This window comes from Electrona antarctica (genome assembly GCF_951216825.1).
Source record: "Electrona antarctica genome assembly, chromosome: 17".
NCBI classification, from domain to species: domain Eukaryota; kingdom Metazoa; phylum Chordata; class Actinopteri; order Myctophiformes; family Myctophidae; genus Electrona; species Electrona antarctica.
In genome coordinates, this window is record NC_136798.1 from 30,611,226 (window position 1) to 30,625,491 (window position 14,266).

The 14,266-nt window shown below is 41.7% G+C and overlaps 3 protein-coding genes across 6 annotated transcripts in view; 1 reads left to right on the top strand and 2 right to left on the bottom strand.

The window, feature by feature from the left end:
• Window positions 1-1,990, bottom strand: part of lpgat1 (lysophosphatidylglycerol acyltransferase 1) — a 78,458-nt gene extending 76,468 nt beyond the window's left edge. The window contains exon 1 of the mRNA XM_079526049.1: window positions 1,887-1,990. The gene's annotated coding sequence lies outside the window, so the exon portion shown is untranslated. The remainder of the gene's footprint in view (window positions 1-1,886) is intronic.
• On the bottom strand, window positions 1,579-8,303 carry LOC306940832 (C-type lectin domain family 1 member A-like). Of its 3 annotated transcripts, XM_079526050.1 has the most exons (8): window positions 7,846-8,303; window positions 7,330-7,419; window positions 7,163-7,217; window positions 6,686-6,769; window positions 4,973-5,137; window positions 3,762-3,913; window positions 2,966-3,090; window positions 1,579-2,102 (listed from the first exon to the last, which is right to left on the bottom strand). In XM_079526050.1, the coding sequence occupies exons 2-8, from the start codon at window positions 7,342-7,344 to the stop codon at window positions 1,946-1,948; spliced, it is 753 nt and encodes a 250-aa protein (XP_079382176.1). In that variant the 5' UTR covers window positions 7,345-7,419; window positions 7,846-8,303; the 3' UTR covers window positions 1,579-1,945. The 3 variants fall into 3 exon arrangements, with proteins under 3 accessions (XP_079382176.1, XP_079382178.1, XP_079382177.1); XM_079526052.1 differs by lacking the exon at window positions 7,163-7,217; XM_079526051.1 differs by lacking the exons at window positions 7,163-7,217; window positions 7,330-7,419.
• A 732-nt stretch (window positions 8,304-9,035) lies between these two features.
• Window positions 9,036-13,305, top strand: LOC306940976 (uncharacterized protein). Of its 2 annotated transcripts, none has more exons than XM_079526281.1 (8): window positions 9,036-9,278; window positions 9,996-10,067; window positions 10,433-10,543; window positions 10,645-10,755; window positions 11,060-11,227; window positions 12,250-12,309; window positions 12,616-12,726; window positions 13,056-13,305. In XM_079526281.1, the coding sequence occupies exons 1-6, from the start codon at window positions 9,255-9,257 to the stop codon at window positions 12,274-12,276; spliced, it is 513 nt and encodes a 170-aa protein (XP_079382407.1). In that variant the 5' UTR covers window positions 9,036-9,254; the 3' UTR covers window positions 12,277-12,309; window positions 12,616-12,726; window positions 13,056-13,305. The 2 variants fall into 2 exon arrangements, with proteins under 2 accessions (XP_079382407.1, XP_079382406.1); XM_079526280.1 differs by having other exon boundaries at window positions 11,057-11,227; window positions 13,056-13,299.
• Window positions 13,306-14,266: the final 961 nt, after the last annotated feature.

Sequence of the window (14,266 nt, forward strand, 5' to 3'; positions counted from 1 at the left end):
GTCTGCATTAGGCCATGGAGTAAAAGTATGAATGGGCCACAGCCATTTCACAATTTATTTCACCGTTTCAAAATATTACACTTTTTCTAAAATAGCTGATCTACAAGCCCAACGTTTTATTTTCTAAACAATTGGCTAAAAAGGTTAGTTCACTTGCCATTAATATACTGCCCTGTTGTTAAATATACTGCCCTACATAGCTAAAGTGCAGTAACTACATAACTACTATTTAAAAGTGTTTCAACTGGTCAGCCAAATGAGATAATGGCAAATGAGTGATATATGAAAAAGAGAGGAAACCCGCACACTCATATGCTCCAAAAGATACATTTATTGACGACGTTTCGAGCCAAGGCTCTTCATCTGGTCAAACCGTTTGACCAGATGAAGAGCCTTGGCTCGAAACGTCGTCAATATCATTTTTCGAACCCAGCACCTCCACAAAGTGATGTGCGTATTTTACTATAGTTTCTAAATGAGTGATATTACACTAATTATAAATGTGTTCTTGAGGTAATTGTGTAGGCTATACAGTATACAGTGCTGTGTTACTTTGCCTATCGGGCCATGGCTCTTTAGTCGATTGGTAACGTACTGTGCCTGTGGAATAGGGAACCCGGGTTCGCCTCCCGGCCGAGTCTACATTGGTGGGATATGGGCGGCGGGTAACCTCTACAAGTATGTTCCCGGGTGGCACAGACCTTAACCTTAGTCAACAGCTCCGTCGGTCTCCCTGGGGTGGATGTCCCCTCAGTCAGTCGAGCCTAGCTCCTGGCTGGCACGCGTGGACGCGCTTCCAGGTGGGGTGGACGACTGTAGGCAATACGGTGCTGCGTTACTACTTGCCTATCGGGCCATGGCTCTCTCAGCCTCCCGGCCGAGGCTACAATTGTTTATCCCCCAAGATCACGAAGGGTAATTTCACCTTCGGGATACACAAATAAGTCGGCGTGTCCAAAATGGGTCCCATGGTGGCAGTTCTGGTCTGGTTTAGGTAAATATTAAGTAGTTTCGGTCATTTGGTGGGGGTCTGGGGACCACCCATTAAATTAATCAAATTAATCCACAAGACTAGCGTAATTTGTATTGTTGACCTATTTCTACGAATCTATCAATTCGTGGGATTGTTTTGTTTGCAGGCATACAACAGATTAACAAATTACACAGGGACCTTATTTACCATGTTAATTAAACTCTCTATGAATGATTCTTCTATATGATATGCATTGCATATTATGCACTATGATGCACAATATGTCACCTTCGGCTCAGGAGACAGAAGTAAATCAATAGACTGTGTGGAGTCTGTTGTTAGGGGCTAGTTTTGTTTCCAAGCATATAGACAGATACACAGTACACAGTCATTTCACTTTGTGAGTGTAACCTATATGGACCCGAAGCACGGGCGATGATTGACAGGCAAAAGGCAAAACTGCTGGCTAATATAGGGCTTTTTTCATTGCATCTGAAAAAGCTTTAGAACACAGAAATAAAAGCACCTACCATGGCTCACAGGAGTGGATTTTTCTGTTAAAATCTTTTAATACACTTTTGAAGGACCATGACAAAGACTTGAAATGTTGTTAAAGTGTTTGAAAGAAATCACAACCGTGTGAAGTGAGGGGCGCTCTTATCATGGTACATCATCATACATAATCTCATTCCGGCCAATCAGAATTTGCGTCCTCACCTTCGTCTTCAATGTTTGTGTTTACACAAACGCTCAAAGCTGGACATAGGACGGCTAGCGCCCCTCAAAAATAATGTAATTATTTAGGCTTTAAGTACATTTTGAATACCGGACTTTTACTTGTAACAGACTATTATTTTCTACCTTGCAGAAGTTGCAGTATTTCTACTTTTACTTAAGTAAAGAATGTGAGTACTTTTTCCACCACTGACGCTATGGACCAGAGGTAGGTGTCCTCCATCTTCCCTCTGTCCATCACTGCAGGGTTCCCTGGGTTCTCTGGCAGATGCTCTTCAAATGGTTGCCGCAACTGGATGTGTACCAGCTCATCTGGTAGCTGTGACTGTCTCCTGGGGACAGACGACCACACATCTCCTTGTTTCTTTCTTCATCGGGGACATGGTACCAAAACCTGTGAAGACATGGTGGAATGATGAACGTCTTCTATAGTCAGGCGTTCCCCAACCGGGACATGAGGGTATTACATACTGTAACTGGCAAAACACTTAACCCATTTTGACCTGAGATCAGATTCTAAAAATGTCTTCTACATCCTGACAGTTTTCTGAAAAAGCTATGTTTCTATGTCAGTCGTTTTTTCAAAAATCACACCCGTGTGAACTGAGTGGTGCAAGGTCTTATATAGTCTGATCAGCTATGTCAGTGACATCACACACTAACCATAGCAACCATGCTCACCTGTGCACAGGACACGTACACACGTACACGTACACATGTACACAAACATACAGACAAAGCTGGTTGTTGGAGTGGTTTGCACCACTCAAAAAGCTGGTTGTTGGAGTGGTTTGCACCACTCAAAAATAGCAGACCTACAAGCTCGTAGCGCGCCACTCGGTGGCGCGCTATGAGCTTGTAGATCTGCTATTTTTCAATAGCTAAAGCATAACATAATGCCAACACCAAAAGGGGTTCCCGCCCAAAACGGGTTAAACAGATTTTAAGGATAATATCATCAATATTAAAAGTTACTTTCTTGAATACCTTGAAAAATGTGTTTTCATTGTGATACTAATAAATAGGAACTTAAACCATACTAAGTTAGTTCCATTGATCCAAGCCAGAACACAATTTGATTGATTGATTGATTGATTGATCATTAAAATAAACATGCATTGAAAATGCACATGGCCCACCCATCTGACCACCTAACAGGCAGCCAAATTACTTTTGATATTTTCAAGTGGTCCCCGATTCAGAAAGGTATAAAAACTAGGACTGTGTTTCCATCAGTGATCTTAACATTCTGCTTACTGTGGGCTCCTGTCAACTGGGGTGGAGTCGGTCCACTGCCAGGTCCCATCAGAAACGCTGCTCCTCAGGCCCAGCCAGTAGGAATCTCCCTGGCTCAGACTATGGGCCTGATTCCACAGGAACACCTGAGAGCAAACAAAAAAAAGACAAACAACAAAAAACCAACCAATGATTATGATGATGATGATGTGAGAGTGCAGACTAGTCAACACCATCAGGAGTGTTGTTAGCCCCGATATCGCACACAGTACGTCTACGGAGGTGGTGTGCCTCTTTCCCTAAACAGCTGTGCCGTGGCTTGGTCCCCACAGTGTCAATTTGCTTGCAAACAGCTTTGGGTGCATGGCACAGTGCCCAGTCAGTCTAATCTTTCTCTCTCTGACCTTTTCATTTCTTGTCAATAATCCCTATTTTGGGCATGTCATCACTATAGATACACATTTTCAAAAATAGTGAAAAGAGACATAAGTATCTACAAGTGTTCTGAACTTGTTGATTGGCTATTTTAGCTGTGCATGACATCATTGTATGGCAAAAGGCTCGTTGTAAATGTATTAAGTATTATATTAAAGTCAGTGCTGCTTCATAGTATCAGGGGAAAAAACAGCATTGTGCTGCAGTTTCATGGTATTTTACGAGATTTTAAGAGATTGAGATAATACCGACAATAAGCCACTCCAACCTTAAATGAGATAGAGAGAGAGTAGCAGAGAGAAACAACAATATACAGTAGCTAAACAGAGAGGGGAGAGGGAGAGAGAGACAGAGAGAGAGAGTGAGAGCAGAGAGAATTCACCTGCTCCTCCTGTGTTCTGATCATGACCAGAGTGCCCCCTAGTGTCATACAGTGGTATTGACTGCTGATCCAGTCAGCTCTGTCCTTGCTGAACAGATAGCACCTCTCACCTACAAACAGCCATCCTTCAGGACAAGGCTCACACTTACGCTCTGGGAACAATAATAAGTAATGGTAGTAGACATGTTGAAACAAACTTGAGCAGGTTGAATTAATGTGAAGCACTACCTCAGTCATGCATAAAATAAAACAAATAAATAAAAATAAATGCACCATTTATGCATAAAATGTCCTTATTTCCTCAGCAAGACAGAATACATGTGTGTGTGAATGAGAGGAACCCAAGTGGAACAGTGAGATTACGAGGTTACAAATGTTGAGGTTCTCTCTGGGAGTAACAAGGATGGATAGGATCAGGAAGGAGTAAATCAGAGGGACAGCGCAGCGCATGTCAGATGTTTTGGAGATAAAGCCAGAGAGGCCAGACTGATATGGTTTGGACACGTACAGAGGAGGGATAGTGAGTATATCGGTAGAAGGATGTTGAGGTCGGAACTGCCGGGTAGGAGGCCTAGAGGAAGACCAAATACCGGTAGAAGATTTATGGATGTAGTGAAAAGATGACATGAAGTTAGTTGGTGTGAGAGAAGAGGAGGCAGAGGACAGGGTGAGATGGAGGCAGATGATTCGCTGTGGCGACCCCTGAAAGGAAAAGCCAAAAGGCTTTGAAATAAGGAAATTGCTTTGTAAGCCTAAGATTCTGCCTAAAACATAATTGTTTGCATAAGGACGTTATTCTGAAACTACCCTGACCAAAGAAAAAAAGAAAAAAAGAAAAAAAGAAAGAAAAAAAGACTAAACATGTTAACAAGTGAGAAATACTGTGCAACCACAAGATGGTGCTGCCTGAAATAGCCAATATAGAGAGTTCAAATGGTTAAACTCCCAATGTATGAATGAATGGACCATTTTGTAAGTGCTTTGAGTAAGCAGTAAGCACCCTTTCTATTCGCCCTAAAAATGCAATCCATTATTATTAAACTGATTTTTGTATGGGGAAGCCCCTCAAGGACCGCTGGGGTCACTGGACCACTGATATATCCTTTGGTGATATAGACGTATACTGTACATGCATGCATGGGGGATAGATTTATATATTTACATGTATTATAATATTCAGTGCAGATCAGTGTATGTAGGGTTTTGCCCACCCTTGCTGGTAGTGTTGGTGACTGGACAATAGAGGTTGAGGGCAGGGTACTTGGTGAACAGCAGCTGGTAGGCCTGCTGCAACGAGTCCAGTCTGTGGGTCAGCTCTGTCAGCCTGGACTGCTGTAAGCTAGACTGAGACTGGGACATCAAGGTGACACTCACTACTGCAGTGCGGGCGGACGGACGGACGGACGGACGGACGGACGGACGGACAGACAGACAGACAGACAGACAGACAGACAGACAGACAGACGTCAAAAACGGAGGTAAAAACAACCAAAAAAAGAGACCTTAATCTTACTCTACTGACTGAAAATATAAACACTGTTCTCCTTACTCCTGCTTGCAATTTTGGCAATTCAGGAAATGAAGAGCTGTGAAGAACAGCGCCCTCTCGTGAGTCAACAGTCTGTTTCGAGTCTTTTTTAGCCGAATGCGAACGAAAATAAAAGCCTGGGTAATTGGGTATAGCTGGGTATTAGCTAGGTATAGCATAGGCTTAGCTAGACATGTTCAAAGAGAGTAGTTGTCAGCTAAAAAGTCTAAAGGTAAAATAAGACACATTTAGAAGCTTCAACTGTCAATATGATGGATGAAATACTGTAGGTCAATGTACGTTCACAATGCATTGTAGATAAACTGTTGCTCTGCCTCTATCCCAAAACAACTAGTTTTGAGTGAATTTGTGTGCTGTCTGCTGTCTAATGTTCAGTGTACTACCGACATGACATCATGTGAGAGTACCTCTTCCTTCCTTGTATCTTGGTTTTGTTGAGGAAACCTTTGATGGGTTCTATACAGGCAGGAAGTTCTAATATGCAAGTGATCCTTCACATTGCTTTGCAACTGGAATGGATGTGATCAAATAAACATTGATCACATCAATGACAGTGATCAATAAACATCTGCAGCATGGCACATTGTGTTTGTGTGGCATCATTTCAATGTGCTGAGCCAACATCAATATCATCAGAGGGGGTTGGCATTGTACCTGAATGGCCCATTATCTCCTCCTACAAGGTACAATAGCTCCAACTTATTTGGTTGAAAATTGAAATGTAATTTTTTGTGCTCTGAACACTGGGCAGTCAACAACAGTGCACTGAGAAGTAGACAGCAGGGCCCGGGCCTATATGAACTTTACTCACAGCCCTGCAGCAAAATGACATAGACCTACTGTACAATCGGGTTGGTGGAAATCTGGTAGTACAGTACTCAATATAGAGGGTCTATTATAGAGCGTCGCAGTCCCGCCCCCTTTAAGAACGACGAGGGCACCAGGAAATAATTCCCCATTCACTTTCCCCATAGAAAAAGGTATTTTCAAAAAGTATATATTGAAATACATTTAAAGCCTCGGACAAAGCCAACAGCTGAGTTGACAAATCATGACAATAAACATTTTTTGGGCGGAACAGATAATTAGAAAGAAGAAAAAAGGACAGGGTACACTTTTTTTGTTGTTTTTCTTCTCTCATTATTTGTTTGGCCCAAAAATATGTGTTTATTTTTATACTATTTATCTCGGCTGTTGGCTTTGTCCGAGGCAAATAAATACTTTTTGAAACGTCTATGGGGAAAATGAATGGGGAATTATTTCCTGGTGCCCTCATCGTTCTGAAAGTGGATGGGACTGCAACGCTTTATAGGAGACATGACATACAGTACTCACTATAGAGTCTATGATAGGATACATGAAGTCCAGTACTCACTATAGAGAGTCTGTAGCAGTGTCACCAGAGTCAACAGAAAGCAGAGCAGGGAGAAGTAATAAGCCAGCTGCCTGTGACACCAACCTGAAACAGACAGGAAGAGTACAAGCTATCATCATAAAGCAATGCAAAGTTTATGTCACTCATTACAGATTACTGTACGTAGCATTTGACTGGAAAGAGGACCTGCAAACTGAAATATTGAGTCTTGGGCTCTTGGCCCTTCGTGGTAAACATGTAGATATGGCTGCTATGAAAAATAAACTAAACAATGAAACACCTGTTTAACATAAATTATTGCATATTTAATCCATTCTTGCCGACTCAGGGAGATGTCTTCCATAATTCTAGCCATTTAATTCACTTCACTTTATGATAGAGTAAACAGACTTGCTTGTCAATTATGGTGACCATTACCATTACCAGTTTCTAAAATGCTGAATTTGCGTATATCAGATCTATATTGAAAATAGAGACCAGGTTTGTTGGAAGCTGTCTGTTGTTTTGGCTCCATTGTGGCATCCATCAGGTTCTAGAAAGGTTTAGATTTAATTTCATTAAAAACAAAACATTTCATCCTCATGCATGCCAGTCCGACCAAATGATACAAAGCAATACTTTCAGGAGATGGAGTCTCTACTCACAGTTAGCTGTTTCATATGGTCTCTGTAGGGCAGAATTCTGTTCAGTATGAAGCAATTATTCCATGTAAAGCTCTTCCATCAACGTGGTTCCTGGCAAGGCAAGAGAAACACCGGTTACACTTCAGCTTTGATGTCTGCCAGGAGAGGTACAGTAGGACAATGTCTATTTCATCTGAATATTATGAGTGATACTGTACTGTAGTTCTGCTGTAGCTTAATGCAAAGCAGCTTTGTCTGATAATAAGCAAGTGCAGAGACAAGTTTTACATCAGTTGAAGGCCTCCATTCCACCACATGTTGTGATTCTGTTGTTCATCACATGACATCTCATGCTGTATAATAATGACTTACAGTAGGCCCTAGTAGATGTAGTAGTATAATTGCTATCTATGTTTAAAAAAAAAAGTTGGTGGAAAAGGTGGTGGAAAGTAGCCTACAGATACAAGAAGTGGTCATGAAAAAACTCTGATCAAATCCCTGTATAAGTGCATAAGCTTAGTTATACTTCTTACTTACAGTGCCTGTGGTTGTAGGTAGATTGTAGAAGGTACTAAGGTAGAATCGATAAATACATCTACGAGACGACATTTTGGGCTATGTAGAAGGCATGGTTGTCTTCTCTTTGGCTTCCATAATGATTGATGCTCATAACGAGTTGGTGGCAGCGGTGGCCGTACGGATAGCGGCGCGGTCTTGATACCGGAAGGTTCCCAGTTCGAATCAGCCGTCCGACACGTTAAAATTACCACCGCTGAAGTGCCCTTGAACAAGGCATTAAACCACTACGATGAAATGTGTTCTATGAGCAGGGCCTGGCCGGAAACAAGTTCTTGAGCTTAGCCCAGATACCCTGGGTAAATATACATTTCATTTCATTGTCGGTTGATGGTGAAACATCTTCACCATTACATGATATCTGCATCATGGACAGTTAGCCTGGGATACAATTTAAGATTATGATGTTGTTGTGTTGTTGTTCCGCCATCTTCCTTTAACGTAAATGAGACACGATCGAGAGACATTTTTTATAATGCAGTTCAAATCCTCTGCTCTGATTGGTGAATGTAGTATACCTGCAGTCTTGTCTCCTTTACCATTGGGCTGCGTTCAAGGACAACGTGGTTGGGCGACGCTGATCTACAAGTCACAACCATGGTCACTCACAACGCGTTGCCTTGTGAGCTTGTAGATCTGCTTCTCAGTGAGCGACAGGTACGAGGGCGGGAACTGGCCAATCACAGATCTGCTTCGCAGCCCGCAACGGAGTTTACTGGCCAATCATAGCTCGTAGATTTGCGACATCCCGCGACATCTAGCCTCGGTCCCAGGCTCACTTAACTGCGAAAAAGAAGAGCCTGGTCACAACCTAAGGCAGATAAGCTATCGAAAGGCGGCACTTCCGCCGTGTAACCCCCCCCGGAAGTTAACGTTTTTTGACCAATCGCAGCGTTGTGTTCCCGAAAATGTATTCCCGCTGAAATGATCATTGGGTGGGGACTAGTAAACACAGCAGCACCGCTTGACGTAGTTATCTTACACGCAACACTTCCGCCACTTCCGCTGATAGTCTTTTCAGCGTAGGTCTTGGCCAGGGTGCGCGACATCCAAGCGAGACCTTTTGGCCAATCACAGCGCGTCTTAGCAAACGTTCTTGATTTAAAAGACTTTCTCTGCGAATTCTGCTTCATTCTCAACTTCTCTCTCACAGCTCCTCTCAGCATCTCTCGTCTCTGCTCTCTCATCATCTCTCATAACTTGCTTTACGGCAGTTTGAATTGAAATCCGTTTTATTTTATATCAGTTTTGTTTATATCATACAGTTTTATATCATTTTCCACTTTACATCCGTTTTTACGGTTTTATATCATAATTATTTGAATCTCACTGCTCGGTTAACGTCGACATCGGCCGTAATCAGAGAAACAATGAAACAACGCACCATGGAGAAGGTATGTACATTTCATTTTAGATACTGTGTAGAAGAGTAACTTAATTCTTCATGTTGTGTACACTACAGACCGAGTTTAGGTGACAGTTGAACTTGAAACGATTTTGATTCAGTCCGTTAACCCGACATTTGTTGACAATCGACATCAATTGTACCGTACTTTAGCTCTGGTCCACCGTCCATAGCTCGGACCAGTTAACCGTTACCGCGGTGAAGTTGGTTTCAGCTTTCAGGTTGTATATTCACCCAGTTCCCAGTTGGGGTTATGATTGATGATGATGAACGTCGATTGAACAAATGTTCGGTGGGTTATGATTGATGTCCGTCGATTGAAACACATAACGAACGTTGAATTTGTTTTTTCGTGTTAGTAAAGAAGGTGATTTTGACAGTTGAACTTCAATCAACACAATCAGTTGGTTGAAAGTCCGACTAAAAAAGGTTTGTAATACAAACGTTTTTCTTGGTTTCTAGGCTACATTAAGCCTTAAGGACGTTTAAGGGGAGTCTTTATTGTAGGCTAATATCTCCATCAAGTCAAGTGTTAGCCCCATATGTGCCCTCTCCCTACGTAGTGCTGAGGGAACATACTGGGGATAGTCAAGTGTGTGCTGAAATCGTACATTTTACTCTGAGAATGTATAAAAAAACTAAGCCGTTTGTACACACAGTTTAGGATAATGGAAAAAATTAATGGACATAATATTTTCACCAACAGAGAGGTCCAAACCAACCGGTTAAGAGACCACATGGACCCTGCCATGAAGGAGACACAGCGGTGCACATTCCAGTAAGTACATCTTTACTATTAAACAGAGCAATTAACAAATAGCCTATATCAGTAACAGTATGTAGAATAACTACATCTTTACTATTAAAAAGATAAATGCATCAGTAACATTATAGTTGTGTTAGAGCAGCCATCCATGTCTTAAGCCGTTTTAATGTTGAATTCTCTATTGAGGATCAAGCTACTGCTTAAACTATAGGCTCAAAGCTGACATTCTACAGACCTTAAAACTGCAAACAGAGACATGAAAAAGATTGCCTGAAAAATATGCTAAAACAAAACTCTTTAATTAAAGAAAATGGACTTTGATTTACTTAAAGTATTCTTAGGAAATTGGCTCAAATCACTCCATTTGTTTCCCACAGGTGGATGAAGGTGACACCATGGCTTGGAGCTTTCACTTTGACCCCATCAACCCTGGGCGTTGTGTCCTGAGGGGGGTCCCTATTGCCTCACCTGGAAAAGCTCCTAAGCAGGTGAGTTGGTTTCCATGTCTGAGTGATGCTAATCTACATGAAATTAAAATTAAATGAAGGAACCTAGCTCAAGTTACAAATCACTGCATTTTCTCCCACAGAGAGAAGATAACAGCTCCACCTGGACCAGCCATGTAGAGCCCACCAACCCCAGGCCGGTGGTGTTCCAGAGGAAGGTAGCTGCTGTCCCACGCGTCCAAGCAGCCAAGCAGGTGAGTTGATTGCCATGTCTGAGTGATGATGATGTAACTTCAAAGGTTCGGCACGCTCAACTAAAAACAAACCGTTGTCAGAACTGTCAGGGGCAGATTTGGGTGCAAAAACAAAACAAAATAGTTTTGGCTGTCATACGCTGATGAAGGCCAATAGGCAGAAACACGTTCGTTCCATTTCTGTGACTGCTGATGCAGATGAAATGCTCAAAAATAATATGTGTGAGTGTGGTTGTTGTTGTTTTTTATGTGAGTGATGATGAAAACATATAGACTAACACATGTTTCCTCTTCCTCACAGCAGGTGGTCAACAACTCAAGGGTCACCAAGAAGAGAACCCACGGTGATGCGTGGAGGAGGGTGATGAAGGTAGCAGCCTCCATGCAGCAGAAGAAGACCCCTACCCACCTGGATCATCTCTATAAGAGACCAGTTGGTGTACCTGGAAAGCCACCAGTCAAGCACCTTCAAGTAAGTACATCTTTTTTTTTTATTATGTTTTTTTTTTGGTCATTGTGTATGCCTACAAGCATAATGAACAACTTTACATCATGTAATCTAATCTTTCCGGTGATAAAATGGCCACCAACGTAATCAAAAAAGTCAACCAAAGAACAAGATTCCTTTACAGGATCTCCTCACTGGTCGACAAAAACACCTTGAAGACCTTAACAGGAGCCCTCGTACAAGGCTTATTTGACTATGCATGCACCTCCTGGTACCACAGCACCTCAAAGGCCCTTAAAACTAGGCTCCAGACTTCCCAAAACAAACTGGTCAGGCTCCTACTTGGCCTCACCCCCCGAACCCACCTCACCCCTGCCCACTTTGACAGACTGGCATGGCTTAGGGTCGACGACAGAGTACAGCATCTTGCAATGGGTCTGGTCCACAAGATTCGATACTCCACCAAGATACCCATGTACCTGTCTAGATACTTCCTTAATGTTAACGAAGTCCACACCCACAACACCAGAGGGAGTGCAACGAACCATGTACAACCCAGATTCGGCACAAACAAGGGACTAAATTATTTTCGCTCCTATGCCACCAAAATGTGGAACGCCCTACCAACAGTCATTAAGACATGCGAATCCCTTGACTCCTTCAAAACCACTCTCAAAGGGCACCTACGGATGGCTGCAATTCGAAACTGGCCCCCGTAAAATCTGAATCCCCTCCCACCCCCCCCCCCCCTTTTCCCCTCACTGTATATGTTTCTTTTCCATGTTTACCTCCATTATGATGAATTCCTGTTCTGTTCTTTGTCTATATAGAAGTGTCTATTTGTACGTCTCTAAATGTTTTGATGAATTGAACATGGTGGACCCTGTTGTAAACAAGTGTAATGCTTAATTGGGTCGTCCACTCACAGTTAACAGCCTTTGTATTGAGTTTGTGCTTGAAATGTACTGTAATTCTGCAAACTGTTAATAAAATTTTCAATCAATGTGGTCAAGTGCATTACAATGCTTTGTGCTTGTTTCTCACAGGTATATTTCCCATGTTCTCAATGGTGACCAAAGTTACAACATTTTCTTTCTTTTTTTTAAGTAAGTACATCAGAAATGAAGCAACCTAATAAATACATTGTGTGGTTTAGTTAGACCAGCCATCCATCGCTGAAGAACTCTAAAGTTGCATTTTATTCATGTGAGAGGATTGTTTTACTTGATCCCATAAATAACATCGATGAGTTGGGTTGAACTAGGCTAAGCTCACTTTCAACAAAACTGTAAGCAGAGACATCAAAAATGCACCTGTAGAACAGAACAAAAAATACATGAATTTTCTAGCAGTTCAGTTTCTGAAAATTTGTTCCAAGTTCAAGTTAAAAATGATTCCATTTTCTCCAACAGAAGGTTCCAGAGCCCATGAGGAAACCACATTTCGCCATCCTGATTGAAGCGCCCATGGACGCCCCCAGAGCGCTCCAGAGGAATAACGCCCCCAGAGCGTTCCAGAGCAGGGTAAGTTATAGTACTTAAGTTACATTGTGTCATTCTGTAAGAGCAGCCATCGTCTTCCTGTGTTCCTGGCATTAAAGGACATGTACAGCAGGCATAGGTCTCATTCTTCCATTGTATGGCTTTTGCCTACTTTCTGTATCATTGCCTAGAAGACCCCTGGCTTAGAGCCTACTGAACTGTGCACACAAACACACAAGCGTGCGCACACACACAGATTGGTAAATTAATAGAAAGATTACAGTAGGTCGATAACTATTGCACCTATTACTTCAAAGTACAATTGTGGGGTCCTTTGTTTTTAGCTGACATCTGTTTTCCCTTCCTTCCAGAACTAGGTGAGAGCTGTGCAGTCAGCAGACCTGGGTTGGAGCTGGACATGGCGCATCTGGAAGTGCTGTTTTCACAAAATTCCCACCCGATCAATTCTCATTGTAAATAGTGTCTTTATAATAGCCTATATTCATTGTATTATTATTGTAAATAGTGTAAATAAATAGTGTGTATTAATCTAAAAAAAATGACATTTGTGTTTGGTAGATTATTTCACAATGTTTCTTGGCGGTAACCAGCGTTGGACAAAGTTCTCAACGGCAGTACAGTAAAAATATTACTCCTTGACTACTACAAGTGAAAGTTTTGTCAAACAAATGTGTAGGCCTACTTGAGTTCCAGTACTGGAGCACTTGTTTAAACAGTAAGAATTTAACAGCACAAATTACAAAGTACATTTTCTGTTTATTATCAATACATTGCTGTTTTACAATTTTGACTTACAAAAAATAAATTGCTGATCTACAAGCTCACAAATGCATCGCAACACATTGTGAGCTTGTACTGTAGATCTTATTTCCACTATATTTGAAATATGGCTTAATGATTGGTTAATTACTACTTGTAGTTAAGTGGATTCAAAAGTGCAATATTTGTCTTTGAAATGGAGTGGCTGAGGAATGTGATTCAAATCTGTTTTTGCTGTTTAGACTGCATAAAAACAATGCAACTCTAATCTGGATAGCCCACAAATCAGATTTGGGATGCCAGTCTGGGCAGGGCCTTAGAATATTCAGTGACAGTATTGTTGCGGTCGGTCAGAAATCTCCTATCTCCGTATTCTAAAAGCATCAAAAGTAGCAGATCAAAAGCAATCAAAACAAAACTAGCCATAGAATACAAACATCAATTGCTTTCTAGTGCATACATCTATTAAGAGAAGGTACAGAGGGGAAAGAATGTACAGTATACACCATGCCAGTGGAATGAAATTGGTACCACAATTTGTTAATTCATCAATAAGTATACAGTATGTGTATTTTCTGACTACACTCTTGCATGCATTCCCGATGTGTCTTATTGTTAGAGCTGCGAGCTGTTTAGAAAAGTTCACTTTCACATGCAAATTTAACCTGACAGATGCTGCCAATCTGTTTAAGTGTGGTAACGAGGTTGACCACTAGATGGCGCCGTGTCCATTACAATACTATGTTGTTGAGCGAGCAAACATCCATACATACACTTTAATTAAGGCAATTCAAAGTGCTTT